At 41.8% G+C, this 25,705-nt stretch overlaps 1 protein-coding gene across 6 annotated transcripts in view; it reads right to left on the minus strand.

The window, feature by feature from the left end:
• The window catches only part of nedd4l (NEDD4 like E3 ubiquitin protein ligase), a 62,206-nt gene that overhangs the window by 14,713 nt on the left and 21,788 nt on the right, over positions 1-25,705 (minus strand). For 2 of the 6 annotated variants that reach the window (XM_084047906.1, XM_084047908.1), the window contains 13 exons: positions 22,432-22,467; positions 21,406-21,456; positions 19,859-19,920; positions 18,123-18,225; positions 16,851-17,005; positions 16,575-16,713; positions 16,244-16,432; positions 15,860-15,937; positions 11,900-11,962; positions 9,905-10,042; positions 6,170-6,352; positions 2,827-3,024; positions 761-838 (listed from right to left, as the gene is read on the minus strand). In XM_084047906.1, coding sequence (XP_083904032.1) covers positions 761-838; positions 2,827-3,024; positions 6,170-6,352; positions 9,905-10,042; positions 11,900-11,962; positions 15,860-15,937; positions 16,244-16,432; positions 16,575-16,713; positions 16,851-17,005; positions 18,123-18,225; positions 19,859-19,920; positions 21,406-21,456; positions 22,432-22,467 — 1,473 coding nt within the window. The remainder of the gene's footprint in view (positions 1-760; positions 839-2,826; positions 3,025-6,169; positions 6,353-9,904; positions 10,043-11,899; positions 11,963-15,859; positions 15,938-16,243; positions 16,433-16,574; positions 16,714-16,850; positions 17,006-18,122; positions 18,226-19,858; positions 19,921-21,405; positions 21,457-22,431; positions 22,468-25,705) is intronic. The other 4 variants (XM_084047907.1, XM_084047903.1, XM_084047904.1 and 1 more) reach the window with 3 other exon arrangements.

Here is a 25,705-nt window from a genome sequence, read left to right on the forward strand (position 1 = left end):
AGAGAAAGAACACATACGTACATACGTGCACACACCATACAAGCCTGTGAGAACTGTGAAGCCATTCATCCAAAACCTGATTCAGCTAATGGCTAATTTATACACAACCGTATCGCTCGCTGAAAATGACAGACTTTCAACCGAAAACACAAAAAAATAACAGTCGTACAATGATATATAAGATAGGATTAACCACTTGAACCCCATAGTAGGGGGGATACTAGATAGACCATGAGCAGCACCTAAGTATAGCTTAGCAGACTGAGCACCTAGACTGTTCTCTAAGAAAATGTCCCTATCACTTCCTCCCTCCACCGCCTTTGCCCCTGATTAGGACAGAAATGAACGCCAGATACTTCATAAAGATTCTGACCACATAGCCCTATCTCATTCAGCATCTCTTTTAGACAAAGCAGCCTCTCTCCCACACTCAGAATTAAAGCATACAGTGTTCCTTGAATCATTCAGCAGTGGAACAGCATCGACATTGCCCATAGGAGCTGAGGTTTATGCACTTTGTACAATAATCAGTTAAGTGTGTTAAAAGAAAATAAAAATGCATTCCCTTGCTGAGAGATTGTCTCAGTGAAGATATAATAGAATTCACATAAGCCTGATAGTCTGATTGTCCTATAGGTAATAGATAATGCTTTAGTTGAGTAGCTTTGAAAAGGTGCTTGTTACTTCATGTTATATTGTTCTTTATGAGTCAGTCAATGCTTTAGTATCCTGTTGGTTTGCTCTATACAGTACTACTCACAGGAAGAGGACCCAGGTCACCGGGTTCCATAGAATTCTTAGTCCTCATATGGACTGGATACTTCAACCTGGGGTCCTCCTGAGACAGAGACAGAGAGAGAGAGCGAGAGAGAGACAGAGAGAGAGAGACAGAGAGAGAGAGAGTGTGAGAGAGAGAGAGAGAGTGTGAGAGAGGGAGAGAGAGATGGAATATAAGGCATGGGGAAAATGAACAATGAAATCCATTTAGGGAAAAGGGGAGTTAACAAATCATGCACAAACGATAAAATCCCAGGAGCCGGACAGAAGATCAGCCTAAAATAGAAAAATAAAGCCTGCACACTGGATCATGCTCAAAAAGTAATTTTAACGGATTACCACCACGGTGTGGTTTCGAGCTTGCTAGCTCTTCCTCAGAGAAATAGTGAAAAGTTTAAAAAAAGTTGAAAGTTTAAAACAGTTTAGTTAACTCCTATCATCTACAACAGCTGTGTGTTTACATCTGAAAGCATGTCATGTTGCATTCCCTTCGGACAGCTGCGACGTTGTCAAGACAACGCAGAGCGTTATCACGTAAACCATGAAGTAGTAGCCTGACGTTTTTATTTTATTTTTGCTTTCTGACAGGTTCGCCAGTTGGTCATAACTTTTTGCCCTTTTATTGCTGTGATAAAATATAGAAAGGAATATATTTGTTTACCATGTCACAGACCTTGTACATAGGTACAAGGTCTGTGACATGGTAAACAAATATATTCCTTTCTATATGCTACTGTACATTTGAGCTTTGTAATGAATGTATGAATATTTTTAGCGGCGCTAGCCGCTCTATACCTTTAGGTATAGAGCGGATCCTGCTCTATACCTGACTTTGTCCGTGTTCACCGTCAACGCTCTGATTGGTCAGACCCGTCAACGCTCTGATTGGTCAGACCCGTCAACGCTCTGATTGGTCAGACCCGTCAACGCTCTGATTGGTCAGACCCGTCAACGCTCTGATTGGTCAGACCCGTCAACAAAGTGATTGGTCAAGCTTCACGTGACACGTGGCTATAAACACATTATAAACACATTATAAACACATATCGATGACAAAATGTATCAAAGGCGCCGCTACCTTCACACAGGGTGTGATTTTTTCTCTTGTGCATTGCACTATTTGCACTATTTATTATAGCATTATGTCAAAAGATTACTTATATTTCAATACTTTTTGTGCTGAGCATTTCATTTGTTGCATTGTGATATTGTTTGATTGGTACATTGATTCATTGAATGCCTGCTGGGTCAGGTGACCTGTGGGATGACCCTGCCCAGTAGGTATTTGAAGGCGTGTCTCTGTTCAGTGTTTCTTTTGTTTGAGCTCCAAATGTCAACTTTGGTGTTAATCCATTCAAATCACGTTTGGAGTATGATCCAGTGAGTGAGTGGACTTTACTTTTCTATAATGGGAAAAATAAAAAAAATGCAAATAATTTAGGACAAAATAAGGGGGCAGAACAAAAAAAAACGCAATTGCTATAGTTTTAGAAGGCAGAATTTGCTTTTTAATTCAATCACCCCCAACCCCAGTAAATTACTTATCAAATAGGCAGCACTTAGTGTAATTCCCTTTCCTCACAGTAGAACATTAATTGATTTAAGCTTTTTAAGAGGCTAGCTGGTGGTTTAATGAGTTATAAAGGATACATTCAATTTCCCACCACCAGGTGTCACCGCAACATTCCAGTAGATTGACTAACTACCTATGATATTTTTTAAATGCACTCTGAATAAGGGGCGAACCAAAAAAAAGTTGGCAAATTCACAGGCACAATTGTAAAATTATTTCAGTTTTATGTTACATCCTTAAAAATGTAAGCAATTTCCCTACTTTGGGCATGGCATAGGCGAAAATAGTCAAAGATTTTCGAAAGTTTTGAAAATAGCTCATCTACAAGCTTGCAATGTGTCGCATTGCGGACACGTTGTGATCTTGTAGATTGGCTATTTTACTCATCGTACGACTAAGTCTATAGCGCTTAAGTGGTTAACACCTGGACCTGACTGTGCACCAGTTATCACAGGGTGGTACAGTACATAGCTCACCCAGGTGGTGTTCCGACTGTTGTGGTCGATGAAGAAGGGTCTTCCATTGGGGGCTATCCTCATTTCCCAGCCCGGAGGGAGGAAGCTTTGCTGCTGCTTGTGCTGTGACTTGGGGGAGCTGTAGGGGGATGGCTGAGGGGACTGGGGGTTGGACACCGTGTCCTTCACAGCCCTCCGCACTTGGATGTTACTGGCCCCCTGGGGGGGAAAAAACGGACATAATTCGGGTTACGAATCGGGAAAAGTAATATTACTAGGGAGCGTTATTTAGGAGCGGTTGACGTAAATCATTACCTGTCCCCAGAACCAAAATGAAAGCAACCAGATTTCCTGAATCCCTGTTCTGTGTTTTCCCCCTTTCAAGACCAATGTTGTTTTGTTTTCGGCATTTTGGGAACAAAGCATCTAACAGTTTAAGCTAAGATGATTATTATTATCATCATCATCATCATCATCAACTCATTCAGTGGCAATAAAATAAAAAAATAATTGCGAACTGTGCCAGCCAAAAATACATAGGCCTAGTAAAAGTGCTCAGGAGTTAATTTTTTCCAAAAGCGATGTGACGCGTTGTGAGCTTGTAGATTTGCTATTTTAAACATTTTGCCAGCCAAAAATACATAGTAAAAAGAAAGTGCTCAGGAGCCGAGACACAGCCCTTTTCAGTAATAAGTTAAACAAGAAGTGAATGGAGCAGCAAACAAAACAATCACAAGGTAAATTGCAGCCTATGCTTGAAAAGTACAAATCAGTTCATCAATCAATCACAACTGAAGCCCATGCTTAAAATCCATAACACTGCAAATAACAACAGGGGTTCACTTCATAAGAAGTCCCATGCCTCGGGCATATGATAGTCCCGTGCCCAGTACCCAGTATATTCAAGTCTAAACATGACCCCAAAATATGCTTGTGAACGCAATCAAACAAGCGATCGTTACTGTACAATATCAATGATCCTTTTCCAGACCAGCATTTAATTATTAACGCACAAAGTAATTGAATCCAAATGAAATAAATAAGATAAGCTCAAAGAAATAAAATGATATTCCAGCAGACAAGATCTGTGTAATGCAGTAACATAACTCCAGCAGAGACGGCCGTGAACAGAGGAGGACTGCAGGATTATTTTGTAATTGGATATGGGAAGGCAGGTTTTGCAGACTTCATAAGGTTACAAAACACTTTTGCAGATTATACTTCTCAGTGAACACAGGGATTCAACTATTTTCACGTTCCTCACACACCTCCTAGTGCATCAGGTGCAATTACTTGTGGCATTTAAAATCAGCAAAACAGAGACAGCTCGGGAACAATTCACAGCTGTCACAAAGTACAAACAGAACATTCAAGAGAACAGGTAATATTTCAACGATCTTGACCTGAACTACAGCATGCAAACTGGAAAAGCCACAAACAAGTTCCAAGTCTTGCGTAGTCAGACGATCAGAGATCTCCACCTACCGATATGTCTGGGGAAATTTTATTTCAATGTAGGGACTAGAACAGCGGCCGCTACTATGCCCACTGCTTTGAAAACAAATTATATCAACGTCCCAATACGAAGGACGACCCAAAAGTCTTTGCACTGATCCTACAGCACAATAAGTGTTCATTAAGCCATAATTGCCCATTGAGCGATAGGCCTATCTGATTTTTAATAAGAGAAAAGAACATGCTAATTATTTTTTACAGAACACTCTGCTTCACCCCGTTATACTTTGTAATTAGAAATTTTTTCTAGAGGACTTCTTAACTTTTGTTAACATCCTGAGCACACACGCAACGAGCACACAGGCACACAAATGTTAATTAAAACTTTTTAGAGGTCCGTTCCCTTGGCAGTTACAAAGCCTCTTCAGTTCTCTGTGATAAATGCAGCAAGAGCAGACAACTAGACAACTAGGCCAGTTTTAGTTACAAAGCCTTCATCATAATTTCCCAACTTTGTGCTGGATGTTGATTACATTACATCTTCCATTTTTCTTCTGCTTGAGATAAAAGATTTTTAGCCCCAGGCCAGGACACATCATGGACAGAAGCTTAAATTAAACCGTCCCCAATGACCTGATGTAGGCTTCTTCCTCAAAATTCACACTCAGACACACATGCTCACACATAAACACTCTCACTCACAGTACATAATCACACATACCGTACACACACAAACTAACACATACACTCCACCCCATCATCAAGACACAACTGAGTGTGGATAATCCGGAATGTGCATCACCTGCAAAACCCAAGTCTGTGTCAGAATAAACCTAACTCAAAATATATGATAAGAGCTTGAATATCTGGCATTTATGCCTAAAAGTCATTTGTACTCCATCATATGATGGAGTATAAATTAGGCTTAACTCTAACCTTCTGCCATAACAGTGAGATGCACTTTGACCTGTAGCTTTATGTGACCAGGGTGTGTCCAGTCATAACAGCCTGTGGCTAATCAGAAGCCAGAATATTACATAAGTAACTAATTGCATGGGGAGGTGTAAAACAACAACATGCAGTAAACGCTTTCTAAACTGCTTGCAGGCACAGATTTTAATGATTACCGATTACACAGATTAAATGGTAAATAGACTGCATCTATGTAGCGCCTTGCTAATCTCGCCGACCCTTTAATGCATTTTACAGTGTGCATTGCATTCACCTATTCACACACATATTCACAAACTGCTTAAAGTTGCAGGCTGCAATGCATATAGAAAGGTTATGGGTTCACACTACAATCAGCATAGCAACACCAAATGTCCAGGATAAAGCAGTGACTGTTGATTAATCATTATCATCTGTGATCTATCTGATTTACTCTTCATTCACATGACAGCATACTGTAGTTTCAGTTCAGTCAAAGAGAGTGGAGAGGCAGAAAATAATCCTCATGATGGAGAGATGTAAATGAAAGAGAAGAAAGGGTATGACAAATAAAAAATGTAACGTTTGCATGGAGGGGGAGAGAGACTCACACAGAGATGCACACAGACAGAGAGACACAGAGAGAGAGAGATACAGAGAGAGATACAGAGAGAGAGATACAGAGAAAGAGATACAGAGAGAGAGATACAGAAATACAGAGAGATACAGAGATACAGAGAGAGAGAAAACCAGACCTAACCTGAAACAGTGAGGAACAGTGAGTGTAAGAGACAAGAGAATGTTACTAAAATGCCTTTTCCACTGGAATACCACAACATTGCTATACAGTGAAGACAGACGACAACACAATGTAAAAGTTAGGTATGGGTGGGGGGGGGGGGGGGGGTTGTCATTGAAACAGAGCAAGAAGGAAGAAAGCGTATCTACTGTATGCAGGGAGAGCGGGTGTGGTTCTCACCTCCAGTGGGGCAGACAAGGTGACAGTGGGGGAGCTCAGGCTACGGGGGCGTCGGACCTGGGGTTCGTGGAGGTGGCTATTGGAGGAGGAGGTGGAGGGGGTAGGGGAAGCCGGAAAGGCCGAGGCTCCTCCTGAAGCTGTTGCTGCTCCTGCCGAGGAGGTGCTGGCTCCATCTTCAGTCAGCTGTGGGTGGGAAGAACACGCTTAAAGCCTCTAGCTTGAGGGCGTTTTATTTATCGGCAGCGCGTTTGATGGGTTCACACAGGTTTGACACATCGGTACAGCTGGCATGAAAAAGGACAACCCACCACCAGAACACTGCACTTTTATTGCATTTTATATCACTGCACATGTTGGTTTGTCGTTTGTGGCTGTCATGCGCTTTAGTTAACCACGTTAACCCTGGAGTCCTTATTTTGCACATGTCATTTATAGGTGAAAATCGTTCAAAATGTTTAAGAAAAAAAATAAAATGTAATAGCAAAAATAGCAGGTCTACAAACACACAACGTGTCACACACCTTAACTTGTTAAATATTAGCCTTATGTGGCCCATAGGTCAGGAGCCTATCTCCTTTTTCTGTAGCGTGAGGCAGCTTGATGTACTTACAAGTACCCCCCATGGATCAATCCAACCCTTGATGCTGAGTGCCAAGCAGGGAGGCATTGGGTACCATTTTTATAGTCTTTGCTATGACATGGCTGGGGATTGAACCCCGACCTCCCAGTCTCAGGGAGGCACTCTCACCACAAGGCCTCTGAGTGGTGTGAGTTGTGAGCTTGTAGATCAAGTAGTTTCGCTATTGTTGTACGATGAAGCACATACTGTTGGTCTTAAAGCTGCAATCCATAATCCATGTACTACCCGGAATCCGGACCCTGGTCCCTCCGCGCAAGCGCCAACATTTCTGCTGTTCAGCTATAATGGAAAGCCCATTTGAGCAGATGAAGAATTGCATTTTGACCTTCATGCAATACCCCTTGTCAACCCGACTACAGGATCTCAATCTCTCAATAGAAGAGCTAGTTAGTTATCTTGTATTAACTTACTATACCAAACTGATTTTTATTCAATAAAAAAGCTTATTACAGCTTCTTTAAGTTTTCACAAGGGATGTCCGATATTATCGGCCTCCCGATATTAGCGGCCGATATTAGCAAAAAAATGTAATATCGTAAAATATCTGTATTGTTTTTCTACATATAGTAAGAACAGGAGTTCTTACTGTATGGTGTGTGTGATATGAAGTGTGAGCTTACCATAATCACAGTAATGCCTGATCATATTCCATTATATTCAAGGGCTTTTTGCTCAAATTAGAGCACTGCACAAGGCAGGTGTGTGTGTGTGTGTGTGTGTGTGTGTGTGTGTGTGTGTGTGTGTGTGTGTGTGTCCAGCTGGTGCTCGTTGACGCTCGTTAATGTTATATGCAGCAAGGCAATTATGCTTCTGTACTGTCAAATAGGCCAACATCTTATCTAAGATTAGTGGGTAGTGGGACTCATTCAAATGACCACCAGTGAGTCCCGGGACTCACTTAATCGAAAACTTAACAATATCACTGTATTATATTAGATTTATTAGATACTATAGCCATTTTATTTTATTAAATATTTTATGTTGTTACGTAACAATTAGTTGACTTTTGGTGAAAAAGACTGCATATATCGGTTGATATCGATATCGGAAATTAAGAGTTGGACAATATCGGAATATCGGACATCGGTAAAAAGCCAATATCGGACATCCCTAGTTATCACGATACTTGGGATTCTAGGTGATGGGATATATTGTCAGCGCCTGCGTGGAGCTTGGAGAAACGGAGAAACGCTGCACTTGTCGCTAGGTAGTTATGGGCCAAGCGTGGCGAAGAATGTAAACTATGTTGTTGTGGTCCCCAAAACAAGCCAATAAAAAGTGCTACAGACTTGGATGCACACTTTGCTCTCAGAGGAATGTGTTCCTAATATCAGATAGTCAGGGCTTCCGTTGGGCACCAAACAATACGTGTTTATACTGATTAAAATAAAGATGATTGCTTAAATGAGCATTCAGCTTCCAAATGAAGAAGAGGAACAAGGCTTCGGGGTCAATTTCAGCATTCAGAGGAAAAAATAGTGCAATACGCTAAACCAGGGGTCTTCAACAGGGGGTCCGGAACCCCTCAAGAGTTACTACAGGGGGCCGCAAAATCTTTGTGTGATAGGTACAGGTTTTTTTGGGGGGGAATATAGCCCAAAATAGCCGATCTACAAGCTCATAACGCCTCGCACTGCAAGGCGTTATGAGATTGTAGATCGGCTATTTTCGTCAAAGAGGTCTGATGTAGCGGGGGGGAAAAGAACAGACCAAGTACCGTACACATTTTCAAGTATTGAGGGTTTAAGTGGTTAACTAAAATACACAAACATGAATCCAACACAACGCTACACAAGTCTATGAAGCTATCTATGAAAAAGTTCAATCTGCAACACAATTTATACAATTTGTAGTGTGGGTCCCTGGTTCATCTCTCTCTCAGCTAATGGGTCCTTGGGCTGAAAAATGCTGAAGACCCCTGCGCTAAACAATGATCTGTTTGCATACCAATGAGCACTGGCTTAATGTGTGTCCATTTCATTCCCATTCCAATTTAATGGAAATCACTTGCCTTTGACCCTCTCTCTTTTGGAGTGATCATGTAATGACAAGAGTAGATGAGTAGCAGATTATGCCGTTTTGTTCATAGACAACACAGATGAACAGGTCCCAATTGCCGATGTTTTGGCTAATATTTTGTAAAAAAATATATACTGTACATATATATATATATTAATTTGAAACAATTAGATTTTAAACTTTCTATTAGAGAACATTCAACATTTCTCATAACCTTTTGATAGATACAGAACAGACACATAAATTGAACTTTATTTTATTTAACCGCAATGTGACGCGTTGTGAGCTTGTAGATCTGCATGCATTGAACATGCATTGCTGCAACGTTATTGCAACTTGTAGATCTGCTATTTTTGAAGGTTTTTGAAAACTTTTGAAAATATTTCCCTAAAATGACATGCCCACAAAGGTTTAACGTGGTTAGAAATCGAGACATCACCAGCTGCATAAGTGCCGATACCGATGTGAAGTCAAAAAGTCAAATAATGACCGATATATCAGCCCGAGTGATATATCGATCGGGCTCCAGAGGTGAGCAATAAACATACAGCGCTATGCCTAGAGACCTGGGATCAGCGCCATGCAGCAGACTCTCTCTCCCACCTCAGGCTGTGTAGAGCTGCCTCACACACACACACACACAAGACACAAAGAAAGACAGAGGAAGACAAGAGGAGAAACAGGGCAGATATGGGGGAACGTGAGAGAGACACAGAGAAGTGGTTGTTGGTGTAATTCCATGCTTGGCTCTTGGAAAGAGACATGACCCGTGCAGAGTTGGACTTCACTCAGTGACAAAGGTGTTGGGACAAGAGGAAGAGGACGACGACACACATTCAACTTGGAAAATTAAGACACGGAAGAGAGAAAGACAAGAGAGGCAAGTCAGAAAGGGAACACTGGTCCTTGTGAAGCCGTTTCTCTTTCTTAACGCTACAGAGGGGAAAAATACATAACAGGAATACACGACTCATTCCAGAACACAGGTTGAAGACAATGACCCGGAATAAGACCGATAAGGTCCAGTCGGTGCCGTGCAACAAGCACAGCCGTCCCAAACCTTCAGACGTGTGTACCTGCACAACGGGCCTGGTCCAGGTGGTAGTGCGCTTGGTATGGTTGACATAATAAGTGCGTCCTTTGGCGTCCTTCCTCTCCTCCCATTCCGGTGGTAGGCCAGGGGTAGTCAAGGCGGAAGCAGCTCCCGACGGAGACTAGAGCCCAGTGAAGGCAGAGAGAGAGCAAAGCAAAGACCCAACTAGTTAACATGAGCTGGACGCCTTCAGGGAGAGACAACAGGAGGAACTCTTCTACCATGATGTAAAACGATCATTTCAGGAAGTAAACTCGTACATTTTTTGTTATTCCATAAGTACTCTTTTCAAATATATGCCTTTCCATTGCACTACACTTTTTAAAATCTTATTATTCTTATTATCATTTCAACCTGCAGTCCCTATTTAGGGCAGATTTTCAAAATGTTTCTAAAATAACCAATCTTCTAGCTCACATTGTGTCGCGTCACAACATTGTGAGCATTTAAATTGGCTATTTTTCAAATAGCTTAAAAGGGGTATAGGGAGAAAGGGGGAAACTATGTCATTTATATACCTTAGTGCTGATGTGGGGAAATTAGAAAAAGTCCCCCACCTTCTGCGCAGCCTAGAACCGGAGAATCGATTTTTTTGGCGGTAGTTTTTGGCCCGCCCTCTAGGCAGCCTCGCTGCAAGTATATCGTATTAGATTATAATGGCATATGATTATATATTCTGTTTCACAAGACATAGGACTTGCAGATAACACAACTCAACTGGCTGAAAATGCTCCAACAAGTCCTACGTTTATGTTCAATCCACGCGGTTTCAGAGAGAAGTAAAATCCCCATTCTAGCAGCGAGGCTGCCTAGAGGGCGGGCCAAAGACTACAGCAGCCGTCCGTCAGTGATCACATGACCCCAAAAAAATCAATTCACCGGTTGTAGGCTGCACAGAAGGTGGGGACCTTTTTCTCATTTCTACACATCAACCCTATATAAAGGACATAGTTTAATGTTGAAAATGGGTGGTATTATCCCCTTTAAGTGGTTAACATTAACTGTGGACAAACATCACAAGAGCTTAATTATTTTGTTCGATAGCTGTACAAGTACAATAGTCACAAATACATCTTAAGGTCTTTGAACACTGAGGCCAATAAAAAAAAAAAGATTGGTCAATCTTAACGTATCTGAAAAATAAATGCAGGAATCAAACTGGGCTTGACTGCCGCAGCCACTCGTCGGACGGCAAGTGTCAGAGTATGTGTGCAAGAGGTCACAGCAAAGTGTGTGTTTGTTTTTCCGTTTTTTTCCGTGTGAATAAAACAGACTGTGCAAGGGGCTTTAAGTAAGTTAGGGATACTGTTTAAAATGGAAGTCACAAACTACAAACAACGAACTCAGACTCACACAAGGACACAACACCATATAGAAGAAATGTGAGCAATTAAATAAACCATGTGTAACCATGTTCAACATAAAGATGAATGAAATTTGTAGTCAACTGAGTGATGACACTACAGAAGGACGCACATAAAGCATTAATATGATATTAGTAAGTGAATGCCAGAGAGACATTTTGACCACATTTAACATAATAGTGTGCCATTTCACTTTCAGACTTCTTACATATTCTTATTCGACACATACGGTAATTCATAAACTAAAAGGGAAGCCATCTTTGGCTGTAAGACAACACTCACTATTTTTCTTATACAAAGCAAATTTGTGCAACAATAAAGGAATGCCTTTAGCATTACCACTCCATCCATTTCACTGGAATTGACCATTTTAAACAAAAAAACAAAAAAGGTTGATGACCACAGAGTTTATTATGTCTTGGTTAATACCTTGTTTGAATTGGCGTATTTTGCCAATTGATGTATTTTGATTTTAATCATTAGTGTTTATGTAAAAAAAAAGGGGGGGGGGGTAAAGATTAATCCACAGTGGGGTGGGGGTGCAGAGACGAATACTCCCAATGAGAGATGTACAACGGAGAGGGTATATATACACTGTAGACTGAGAATATTACCATGGGCTCCTCAACGCCTGTGACAGTTTGAGCTCTCGTTCTTCTGGTCTGGGAACTCTGCGGCTGGTAGACAACATGGGTGGAAGAGGGTCTTTAGTTTACAGAGCAAGTGGGTGGAGGCTTAGTGAGTAGAGTTCAATGAGCAAAGTGAGAGCCCAGTTGATTGGTAAGGAGAAGAATTACATGGACGGAGGAGAGTGGAGGGGAGTGGGGATCGAGGCAAAAGACAGGGGTGTCAGGAATGACTCGTCAGAAAGAGGGGAACAGGTTCCTTGTGATCATGGGGTCCATGAAGGTGGGAGCGTAAGAAGAAAAAAGATCACGGTTAAGGTGGTTGTTGGTGTAGTAGTGAGAGAGGAGAGACAAGACAGGGGAGGATACGCAAGGTGATACTAAAGCTGATTCATAAGTTGTAGCACAACGGTGTCTCGTGGCAAAAATAGACGATATACAAGCATTGTGACCTTGGATGTCAGAGTATGAATTAAGCAGAACTGTGAGGTTGATAGGTAGCAGGAGGGATCGCATTAAATCAACAAACTATTAACAGTAGTGTGATTGGATTAGAGGGAAAGGGAGTCGGCCTGCTATGCTTTTTTTTTAGTTAATCGATTTCATCAGCAATCAGATGAGTCAACCTTGATTATTTTCAGTAGAAGACAAACATTTTATCTTTCGTTAAACTATACATTTATTCCCTGGCCAATGCAACATACACACAAACTCTCAACTCGCTTAGAAAAGATTATTAAAGCTACAGAACAAACAAAAAAAAACGAAAAACGTCTTGTGTGCAAACTGCTATAGCAGACACCAAATCAATACACATGAATTCACACAGATGATTGCTATAAAGCACAAGCAGTTCTGTATCAAAATTAATATATTTGCTTTTACCTCTGATAAATTAAGTAACCAAGTACCTGAATCTAAGGCTAGCAAAGTCATTGCCATCCTTTAAATCACTGCTTTACATCTTTATTTCCCGTTTTATTTCTGCTTATGTTCTTTTATACCATTTCATGTTTGTCTTAATTTGTTTAAATTGATTGCATTTTATCCATAGATTTTTTGCTGTATTTTGTCTTGCTGTTGTAAAGCACTTTGAAACCCTGTTTTGAAAAGCACTTAATAAAGTTCACTATCATTAAAATGATTTGCCTTCCATTCACTGTCTCCATTGTTTGCCTAGTCCCAGATTGAAAGTACACACACGAACGTGCGCGTGTGCACGCACACAAACACACCGCTGATTTGTCACCAAAGACAAATGTATAGACAGTGGATGTACAACACATGTTGAATAGTGTAATTTCACCACTAACAGTGAAGGCTGTCAAAACAAAGCAATGGGGCAGCAAAACAAACACGTATTTAGGTTTAATTAATTAATTTAACCTAAGAGCCAAATACACGCATTTTCCTGTACAGTACACAGTACTTATCCACCCACAATCACATTTAAACACTGCACTTAAATGCATGGAATGCATGATATGTACCCGTTTTGGGTACATATCGTCTTTTTAAATAAAAAAAACTAATAACAGAGAGAAAGGAAATAATGTTCATCCACATTGGCCACATTGCACTGGCTCCCGGTTGCATGCAAAAGGTTTCCTACTCATATACTTCATAAAGCTCTAAACAGCCTTATGCTCCCTCAAGAGTGACGAGGTCCTTCATGGTGGGTCTACTAGACACGCAAAGCCACACTAAAAATAAAATTGGAGATGCAGCTTTTTCAAATTATGCACCTAAATAATGGAACAAACCTCCTAAACATATGTATGTATGACTGAGGCAAAATCAAAGATTTTTTTTAAAAGCAGGTAAAGACCCACTTCTTCTTCTACACTCACAGTTCCACGTGTAACACTAGTTTTGTCATTGTAATGGAATCGATCAGCACATTACCGAGAACAATTTACTGGTACACTGCACACAGAGCATGTCAGCTAGCATCGACTAGCCTGTTTTTCTTCATGATAAGACACGAACCTCGCATCAAGCAGTAAGCGTTTTGGCGTAACGTGACCGATGCACCACATTTGCCTTACACTGCAGCCTTTGCAATGTGACTCTTGCATATGCGTACATCACAATGTCGATTTTGAAACATATACTGTATATCATTCAGTACTACGGTAAAATAATTATGAAGTACAGTATGTACAGTAATTAAGCAATAGACGTACAAAGATTTCATAGGCCAATATCACAATGTTAAGGCAAAAATGATTCTGTTAACTAAAGAAAATCTATGGAATATTTTGGAAAACCTTGCTGCTTATGGATTACTAGTCTCAAGCCAGGCTATCTCTTCCACAATCTTAGAGTGCTAAAGAGAGTCTGTAATTCTGCCCCGTAAAAGTTGAGAACAGGAAGCTGTCATCTGCTCTTCAGACTGGAAGGGTATTCGATCCTTCCATTTTTCCATTTCAACTAAGCAGCTAGCTAGCTAGGCTTCGACTAATGTGGTTTCTAGCTAAATGTATTCACACGACTGCACAGGCAAAACGTAAGTTGGGGGGAGGCGGGTTTTATTTTCTGCTCATTTTCAGAACTTCCGAGGACTGTTAGGCGGAAGCATTTGAAAGTCTTATCATGGATGTGTGTCTGTTTTGGTAGCCTTCCACTGCTGATATAACAACTGCAATCCCACACACTGAACTACTCACTACCTCCTCCGGAAAATGTGATCAGGCCTAATGTAGGGCACCAAAACATGCGTATAATACATTTTCTCACTGATGGCTTATAAAAGTGCCTACTGTCAAATCTCTCAAAGATAGTCATTGAGGGAAAACGCTGACTTCAGCACCTGTAAGTCTTGGCATGCAGACAATGCCAAGCTGTTTACTATGACTCGACTCCGTGGGAGGCACGCTCATCAGATCAGATCCTGTGACAGTCCCTGAATATTCAGCTGATGCGCACATCCATGCTATGACTCAGGGCGAGTTTGGTTGCATCTGGAGACTTTTCTGCACTTAAATTCAACTTTTCGTCCCTAGTTTTTGGCATGTCACGTAAAATGTAAAAAGAAAAAAATCAAAATATTAAAAGAATTCTAAAACAGCAGAGCTCAAAACTCACCCCAATGCGACGCGTTGTGATCTTCCTGATCTATTATTATAATTAAGTATATAGGGCCACTAAGTCCCATTCACACATTTTCATGAATAATAGATACAAGTTCACAATGCGTTGCATCGAAATGCATGTGAGCTTATAGATCAGCTATTTTTTTTTACTAATTTGATCAAATTTGATGCAATGTCTTGTCAGCTTGTAGTTCTGCTATTTTTTAACAATTCTGATTTCTCATTTAAAAAACTAATATTCACCTACGATGACATGCTTAAAATAGGGACGCCAAGGTGAAAGTGGTTGTCGTCAAACACCAGCCTCTACAGGACTCGTCAGTCTGAGTGCGCTTGATTTCTATTGTATCCCCACCCGAGTGTTCTGCTGGCACACAGCCCAGCAAACGCCAGGGGTTTATCTGAGGCTGCAGAACTGGCAGAGAACGAATCACGACCAACGCAGAGGAGTTGCGGGAAAGAAGAAAAAAAAAAGAAAAGAGGGAGCGGCGGGAAGGACACAGTTGAAGTGACAAGAGTAGGAGGTGAAGGTGCAGAACGTGGTGCAGGAAGTGTGGTATGATGTACTGCAAGTTATGGACAGAGAAGACGATCATGGGTGACGATTTGGACACCGTCTAGGCGTCTACGTCTACGTCCACGGTAAAGAGAAGTGTGCGTGATAGAGGAGAAAGATAAACGCAACATGTCGTTTCAAGACATTCAGTGAAGCAAAGGCATCAAAATACAATGAAGATATTCACTATACGACAAGCCACAGGTGAACCAATGGGGAACAATGGAAGAGAAAAACAGGTTGGGAGAGGTTGGAGAGAAATGGAGGATGAAGAACAGAGGGGAGATCAATGCATACCAATGGGGGAGGAGCCTGGGCCTGATCGCTAACGCCATCCGTCATACTGGAGGAGCGAAGTCTGTTGGACAGCTGGCTCTGTTAGAACAGAGAAGAGAATACATACTGATGAGAGACAGATGGAAAAATCACCGTATTACAGGCATAATAAACCAGTCACCACACCAGCATAATCTGGGATCAGACAAAACATCTAGATGGTCAGTGGTTCTCAACCTTTTTAATTTAAAGGACATTTTGTTTCAGGTATCAATAATTTAGCTAAGGACCCCCTGGAATCCTCCCAAGTACCCCTGCGAGTCCTCGGGGTTCCCCACATTGAGAACCACTGGTCTAGATTCAATCAAATGTAGCGATTGACGTAACCGAGTAGTATCGTCTCACCAGAGCAGAGCTCGGCCCTGGCACCTCTCCATTGGTATCAGGGGTAAGTGACAGCCGCAGGTTCAAATCCTCTGAGAACTCCGGCGGTACTGGCGTCTGTGGGGGCTGGGGTGTCATGGAAACCGAGGGGCCTGGCTGGGACTGGGCCAAGCGGTCGTTGGAGTCCTCTTCTGTGATTAGTTCCCACGACTACAAGAAAGGAGATCGCAATTCAATGACAAGGGCAAATGTTCAATTTATGAGCCACTACGCCGAGTTATGCAGATGTGAATAACACACGTACGGGTAATGATTACTAGTTGACTTGAATAACTGAAGGTGTGTGTCTCACATTCTCCATGTCTCTGATGGCCTCCAGGTGTTCACCCTCCAGGTCTTCACTGATGTGACGGCGGGCACGGAACACACGGTGAGCGTCCAGGTTGATCTGGCGCTGTTGGCTGTCGCTCTCCGTCTCTGCAATCACATCCCTGAAAAACAAAGACATACACACACTTACTCAAGCCTGATTTATACTCACAACGTGTCGTGATGCAATGCGTTGTGAGCTTGCAGATCGTCTGTGTTCAAAACCTATGCATATATTATGGTTTAAGATCAGGCATACATGTTGGAGGGCCGTTTCCACTGTGTGGTGCGGTTGTTGTGGTTCACATAGTAGGTACGGCCCAAGTTGTCCACCTTCTCCTCCCAACCTGCGGGTAGCGGGGGCAGCAACTGCGGAGGACGCTGGGTGGCAGAATCCGCAGAGTCTTCCCAACCCTGGTCAATGGAGGGTGAGAGACGAGTTGGAAAGGGAAATGCAACAGAAGCAGTGGAAAGAGACAGAGTTCATTAGTAGCGCAGATTTACTGTGTTTCATTTGCAGTTCAAAAGAGTATTGTAATAAAAATGTTAAAAAAAAAGTTAATTCCATATAGTCTGCAAATTATGTTTTTTGTGTGTGTTCCCCTCCCACACACAGAGGGAACAGGAAGTGTAAGGAGGTTAGAGAACTGACATTTCGGTTTTCCTTCTTAGCCTGTTAAATGTCACTTTATCTATGCAGTCTTTCATTGTCTGAAAATATATACTCCCCATCATACTCTCTAATGCCCTCACTCATGCATATGAGTGCAAAAACAATCCACAGCGTGAGCGAGCAAGAGAGAGAGGCAACAAATCTCCTATTTCTTCAAATAAGGGGGAGTACTGTAAATTAACTTTCCAGGCCCTAACCTGCAGAAGACATTGTCTCCACATTTTTGGCTAAAGGGTACTGCTTGAATTCTTTAAAAAATAAAATGTCCTGACCTCAGTCTAAAGCAATTCTTAAATAAATAAACTATTATTCGATCAAGTGAAAGGAATTATACAATCAGAAAAGATATACGATTCAAGAACTCAGGATACGATTCAAGAACTCAGGACAACTAAAATAGGATCTGGTTTGGCAGGGCCATCTTTCTATGGCGTGGCTGTGTAGGAGGCAAGTCGCCTAGAAATGGGTCCGTCTGTCTGCGTGTCTGACTCTGTACGAGACCAAACTCGCAAACCGCTGTGACATATTTACACTGCCAGGAGGCCATGGACATGCATACCTCCACGCATGTCTTTTTCCCCACATGTTTTAAATCTTTTTTGAGTTATTTAACTTTATATAATGCTATAACTGAAGTCCATGGCGGTTGGATAGGGCTGAAACCTTGCCCAAACATGGAGTCACACATCATAGATACGTAGGTCATACTGTAGATGACACAGGCCATATTAATTCTGAGATCCAAATGGAGCCCATTCAGGTTTTAGACCCCGTCTTGTTATATTGTGAATAAGATGGTAAAGGAGAGCCTGAAGTGAGACCAGAGCTTCTGCTCTAAAACAGGTGCAGAGAACTCACCTCCGTCTCCTCCCTCATCTCACCAGCCTCCTCTTCCGGTCCTCCTTGCTTGGGTAGATACGCCATCTTCAGTCGCAGGTAGCCCTTCACCCTGGACTTGTGACTGGAGGAAAAATGACAAAAAATAACGCACCAAGAGAAATAAATAAAAAATGACATAACTCTGAACTGTCCCTCAATTTACCAAATTCACACGTTGGCCATTTTGCTCTTCATTCATGCTCTGGGCCGTCAGGGGATTGGAAAACCCCCATTTAAATGTGTGTGTAACTTCTCCTTCTCACTGTGTAAACTGCGCCTGTGTAACTAACTAACAGCTTCTCACTCTATCCTGTTTCACCCGTTTTACCACAGCCTTGCTGCGAGGGTTCTCATCATTTTGAGAAAGAAATGCAGACAAACTAATGATCACAGCTTAGCCCATGCATTGTGTCTGTGGGTGCTGCTCATTTGGGTTGCTGCACATCAGAGCCTGTAAGGAACATGACTTTCTGTCTGCAACACAACATACCCAGTGCTACGATCAAAACAGGGCAAAAACTGACATGATTTCATATATGAAACTTTGACAGAGTAGTTCATCTCTGTGTGTTGGGCGGGGAGGAGTAGGACGGGAGGAGTAGGACGAAGGCCCTAACTCTTCCCGGTGGGGGCTCCTCACTGGCAGATGAGTCAGTAGGATACAACAGCAGTGAGAAATGCACGTGGGGGGGAATTAATTGGCGACTAAAGTGGGGAGGAAAAAGGGGGTAAAAAGGTATTGCCTATAAAAAAAACTCCACACTGTACCTGTCACAGGGCAGCCCGTGCCCTATAGACAGTACTGAGGAGCGTTGCATGCACACACACTACACAGCTGCTTCCAAAAGCAATCACCATCAAGCCGGCTGGGAAGAGTGGGTTTAGTGGTGTTGTGTTGCATGTTTTCTTTACAGTGCACATCTGACATTTCACTCAAGGACTGAGAAGGGTTTTAAATATGTTTATTTGTTTATTTATTGACACTGTGGAGAAGTTGAAGCATTTGTTGGCTCCTCTGCAGTGCTGGCAATCCTGTTGATTGGAAGGGGCCAAGCACTGTAGAGGAGGAGGGGTGTTGGTTTACTCATGGGCCTTAGCACTGTCTGTAAATTGTTTGGAGGTAAATAAAATACCTGAAATCTGTATTTGTGGACCTGTCTACTTTTGGAGCCTTGAACCGTCGGCCAGCCTTTTCACAGCCTTTTTTGGTGGTGGTAGTTGATTCCCATGAGCACTAACACGTGGATACAATGACAGCGAAGTTGTTCCTTCTTTACAAAGCAAGCCTTGGTTCTGTGGCGGTTTGATCAGATATAGTTTGGAGTTCACACAGAGACGCCTCGCTACAGGCGCAGATGTTTCAAAAACACCTTTACAAAACAGCACAATGGGGAAAGCAAAATCTGCCAAAATCTCACATACATCTATCGGTACATGAGTGCAGACAAGCCGAAGTTTTGGCATATTTTGATTTGTTAATTTGCATACAGAAAGTCGACAAGGTTCATTACAGACTGTTGCGGTGAGCAACACAGTCTGTACAGGCTAATCACAGGCAGTTAACTTGTGCCTCGCCAATGACGTTCCCCCACAAAAGCTTTTTCGGGAGCATGATTTGAAGTTGCAACTAATTTAACACCACAGGCTACATACTGGTAGTCATCATTGCCCACATTAAGTGGCCAGTCAACATGTCACATCCCATAGAAACAAACCTTCTGGGCCGCAAAAGAAAGTCTTTAAATGTGTAAGGCCTCTCCATGGCAGGGTCCTCTGTCTGTAAATCAACAACAACAAGACTTATTTAATATCAATCAACAGCATGTACAACCAACTAAGACGTTAGACTCATAAAGTATCAAAATATCAGAGCTATAATAGGTAGTACACAGTCCATCTCCAGCGGAGTCATTATGCAATGTTGAGTTTCTCCAGTTACACCCTGAACAGCAGAAAAGGATATTCTCTGATCTCACTTAACATGTCAGTACTGACAGCTCATTATTTAATGAGGAAACAAATACAGTACATTCTATTATATTACATCAACAGATGTACTTTTAACCACTTTCAACCTGAAATCCCAATTTTCTAGGCGAGAACTGTTTTTCTTAAATAGCCAATATAGCAGATCTACGCTCACGTGTCATAATGCGACGTGTTGTGAGCTTGTATATCTGTTAGTTTTGCCACGCATCACTGTCATATGACGAAGTATAAAACAGGTCTTTAGTGGTTCAAACTAACTGATGATTCCTCTACTTCAGCATTATCTCACAACGTGGTCCGAAGCTACATCGCCTGGGTGACTCAGAGATGAATTGAAGGCAAGAAAATGTCCAGGACTTGAGACACAGTGATTCATAGGGCCAACGTAGCTAGAAGCCTCCTACAAATTATTGTAGCTGACAGGCTTAATGGAAGAATGCCTAACAGAAGCAAGCACAGAGGTGGTGAGTAAAGGAATGATCTGTGACTATGAATCAGCCTGACCTACATCATGTATTCATTGAAGAGGTTGTTGGATCAAATGTGCACATAAACACACGCCATCTGACCTACTTCTTGGCTGATGTCAGTTTGGACTCAGGACCAAACTCACATTGCCTGCTGCCTTACGTTTTAAAAAGATGCCAATATGAAGTTTGGCTTAAAAAATGACATTAGATAGACCTTACAGCTGCTTGAGTACGCTACAAGATCATATCTCACAGCACATGTTAATAGAAAAGTATATACATAATAGGGCTAATGTGGTTAAACTTCTGAATTAATTCTGTCTATGTGTTTGAGTTTCACAAATGCAGTCAAAAAAATTGTGTAACCTAATGGCTATTGGCCTCTCAATTAGCGTTGATGGACTCCATGTGTTAATTGTTTTTAAAAACTTGATATCTGACAACAGTCCTCTGCGTGAAACCGAGTGTGTGTCAATTTAGTCAGCATGGCATTTTCCATTTGCTCAGAGGGTAGCCCGCCCTCAGGCTGGGCACCTCTGTTTACATTCCAGACTGCCTTCTTTCCATGCTGTTCTGCAGCTTGATTGCAACAGCAGGTTGCTTGTGCGATCAGGGCTTTCACACACTCAAGACGTGCACGCGCACGCACACGCACCCACTTTCAGCTTGACCTTCACAAAAGTTAACCATGCAGAACAAAACTGAAGATAAGGAACAGCTGAGCACTCAAAAACCTAATGATAACAATGGAAGTCATCATACGTGGACATAAATACCCTTCCTTATAGCAGAAACAAACTCACCGCCAAATGACTGAGAGGCACATCGACTTGTCCCAGAAAATCATCTCTGGTCTAGACAAAAGAAAAAAAAGAAAAGACAAGCAGATTGTGTTTAATACCTTCAATTTAGAAGCAGATTGTTTTTCAGCCTGGCTGAAGAATACCAAAAGCAAGAAGTCCATTTCCAGCAGGGCTTGGAGAGGGAGAGGGAAGGGAAAACCACAACGATGAGGGGATTTACCAAACCCGCCAGAAGGTCCAGCATTTGAGAGCAAGAGGCGGAGGGATAGAGAGGGGGGAAGGGCAAGAAATGAAAGGGAGAGAGAGAGAAAACTTAAAAGACAAAAATATATATATATATATACTGTGTATATATAGAGATAAAGATATGTGTGGAGAGAGAGAAACACACCAGAGAGCGAGAGAGGGGGACAGACAGACAGAGAGACACCATAGGATGAGAGGGCAGATTTTCACTTAAGGGAGAGTCCCATCCAGAAATAACCTCTAGCCATGTTCTTGAACACCTGTGTTGATCTGAAAATATGTGAGTATTGCAAAACAGTTTATGTCACGTTACTGTTTGTGACTACAGTCCTAAATGCAATGGGTTACTAATACTATAAAGCTGTGGTCTATTGTATATTAGGAGCGATAAAGTGTCCCAGTAGGGGACACTTCTATTTAACTCCCTTCCTGCACAGGCAAAGCAGATTTATATACAAGTGTCCAAGCAGTAGTAGCTGCAGTCTAGGGTTTGTTTATGGACAGGCCTTTAGAGACATTTCATAGGAGAAGAACCTGTGAACCCAGCAAAGAAACACAACATCAACCGCCATCGGATTAGAGCCAGGGGGTCAGACGGAGTGAGAGGAGGGACGAGGCAGAAGTGGAGCGCTGGGAAGGGGGGCTTGTGTGACAAATCAGAGGAGCCTGTAGTTATGTTTGTGCTTCTGCCTCCATTAATGCAGAATGAGAGGCAAAGCTTAGATTGGCAACAGGTGACTGAGCCACACAGCAGCAGCCCATGGTGAAATCAGTCATTACCTGTCCGAGGTGGAAAATCCCATTCTTGTTGACAGCCTGTGTGTGGGACACAACTGATTTAGACAACAGGCATGGAGTATCAGTGTTTGGTTGTAGACTACGCCAGTCCTCCCACTAAACAAATTCTCAGTTGACTAATAATCCAACAACTTTGATGACTAGATGAACAGATTAGTTGATTTAATTGACAAATCTGTAAAATTACAGTTTCCCACATGCAGTGATGTAAAAGCACTTCTTTAAATCTGGTACATAACTTGTAAAAAACAAGTGCTTATAATTTTTCATTCAATGCAAATACAAAATAACTGATTAATCAGCTAGCATATTATTGGTCAACTGAGACTAAACTGACCAATTAATCTGCTAATCGCCTATGGAGGGTACACAGCCCTATCGTGGACACTGGTTCAGTGGGTTGGTAGTGTGCATTAGGGGAATATCTGACTCTCCCGTGTGCCAGTTTAAAACAAATTTAAGATGGTTCTTCCATAAACTTCAATCAAAATTCAGTTGAAGTGACAAGATTGTTTTATATTAAGAAACATCTAGTGAAAACATCAGATTTTTCTTACAATTACTACTGTAATGTTGGTCTTGGTCAACATCCTAATGTAGGTGGTTTCAATTGACCATGCAGGGCTATTTCACCCCTGGATAAGGTGTGATAATAATACCACACCAGTACGTCAGTTGTTTATTCTGATGACCAGTACATGAATAGAGGCTGTGCACGGTGTGCAGTGAGTGGGTGGATATGACACTTAACAATAAACAGTTTACACAACTACAACTACAAGTGGGGATAGGTTACAAATGAGTCACACATATAAATGCACACACACACACACACACACACACACACACACACACACACACACACACACACACACACACACACACACACACACACACACACACACACACACACACACACACACACTTAAAAGTACATACTGACACACACCTTGAACTGCTCCAATTGGAAAAGCCCAAAAGAAACATTGAACATGAGCGTAAATACAAAACCATTTAGTAAATACAACAGTGAGGTGGTAGAGCTCAAACATTTACACATTTGCAGTGAATTGCAATATCTGTCTTGTTGTTGACTCTTAAATGTGTAATATTTAATTCACTTGGTTCAAATCCTTGTAATCCTTTTAATCCTTTTAATTTTAATTCACACATTGCATAACTCCTAATTCAAAAAGGCAAATGGTTAAATGTATACTCATCTGTGGACGTAAGCATTGCATTACCATACAGTATTCCACTTCAATTAGCCTACTCTCTCTATAGCAGGTCAAAACAAAACAACAGACGGCCATCGTCATGTTTTGATCTGGAAATCTAATTAACCACTTAAAGGGGTAGTTCACCCAAAATAAAATGTTGAGTATCAATTTTTTCCTCTTTGCATTCCTGATCCAATATTCCAATATTTAATTAATTGAAGTAAATAGTATCTTAACAAAAGCAATACTACATTTAAAACAATAAGTTAACTTAGTCCTTCCGGATAACACTGTGATAGTTGTTTTGGAGTTTATTAATATTGTTTTATTTAGTTTTGCCTAGTGCTCAGGATCAGGAATGTGTCAAAAAAGAAAAGGCCTTGACTTCATCTCCATGAAGTCAAGGCTTCATGGGGTATTTGATAGGGGTGAACTACCCCTTAAACCCAATATACTTTGTTGACCGTGGTCCCCCAAGACCTTGTATTGCTTTTTCCCTAAACATATCCACGCACAAAATAGGTGATCTACAAGCTCACAACGTGCTGCGTTGTGTTATGAGCTTAGACCTCGGCTATTTTGACAAAATGTTTATCACAGAATAGGGACGCTAGGGTTCATGTGGTTAAGTCACTACTAGCTTAAGTTGGCAACGGTGGAACAGTAGCTAATGATTCTGTGGTCTGTATGCTGTGCTATGGACCGCAGCAGCCAACGGTTCTTGTCTTCAACCATAACAAGCCTTGAAACTTATGGCTGTGTGAACGTAAGGGGAGATATTTGCAGAGTCATCACCGGGTCACAGCTGAGCCCGCAGCTGCCTCATAGGGCCAGGTTTCACTAGAGACAAAGGCAAAGCAAGACGTCGCTGTCAGGTGGAAACCTTGTATGTCCAAAACTATTACTTTTTAGGAAATGGTGTTCCATTGGAGTCAATCAATGTAATTATTATTAAGTCACAAGCTCTTGTTAATACTTTTCACTGGGGGCAACCCGATACCCTAGTGGTTAGGTCAAGTACCATATGGGCTCCAATGCCTGACAGCGAGTCCCCGGTTAGACAACCCTCTCTTGTTGTGTTTCCTGTCTCTCTGGCTCAGAAAAGCGCCCAAAGACAGACTTAACCACTTTCAACCTGGCATCCCTATTTCGGGCATGTCATTATAGGCAACAGTTTCCACAATCTTTCAAACATTTTCAGAAATAGCATATCAGCTATTGTCGCTACTTTTCTGGATATATGTATATAAGTATAAAATAGGGTATTCATTCAGAAACAAAAACGTAATAAGGAGATAGATACAAGGTTTCTGCCCGACAGCAACAAAGAGACAAACTGAAAAAGAGAGAGAAACAGAAGTAGTTAAAGGAAGGACGCGATTGGCAGGAGAGGATATACCTGTAGAAGTTTAATTGTTAGGCCTGATTTTTGCGGACCTATAAGCGGCTATTCTCGGCACGCGACACAGGCACGTGACGAAGTATGAATTCGGGCTTTTAGAGGAAAAATATGTTAACAGAGTGGGTAAAAAGGACCAGAGTCCAGAGTGTAATCAGATAGTTTATCAACTCTGCAACAGCAAAAAAAAAGAGAAGACATTTGAACCACATTTCTAGGTGTGTTGAAATGCGATTCAAGTCTGATTTCTAAAGATGTGTCTCAATCGCACACTGGAGCCTGACGTATACTTTTCCGTATGACGTGGCGCTTCCCGAAATTCACATTTCAACAAGCTCACAACGTGTCGCACAATGAAACAGTTCCGTTGTGACTCAACTGCTCATAAAAAGGTTTCCTCACCTATAGAGTGTTAAAATTACAAGCAGTAGCACAGAAGGCCCTTCAGCAATTGCTCTCCCAAGCCATCTCACATGCAAGTTACAAGAGGACTTGCATGTGAGACTGTAACTTTAGCCAGGTAAATATAGCCCACCGTGTGGCTTGCAAGACCTCTTTGTGCAACTGGGGGGCTAAAGCCTGATATGCTATACTTGGTTGCGAATCGAGTCGTTCACCGAAAATAGCCGATCTACAA

Source organism: Gymnoscopelus microlampas, assembly GCF_963454915.1.
Source record: "Gymnoscopelus microlampas genome assembly, chromosome: 21".
Lineage (NCBI taxonomy): Eukaryota > Metazoa > Chordata > Actinopteri > Myctophiformes > Myctophidae > Gymnoscopelus > Gymnoscopelus microlampas.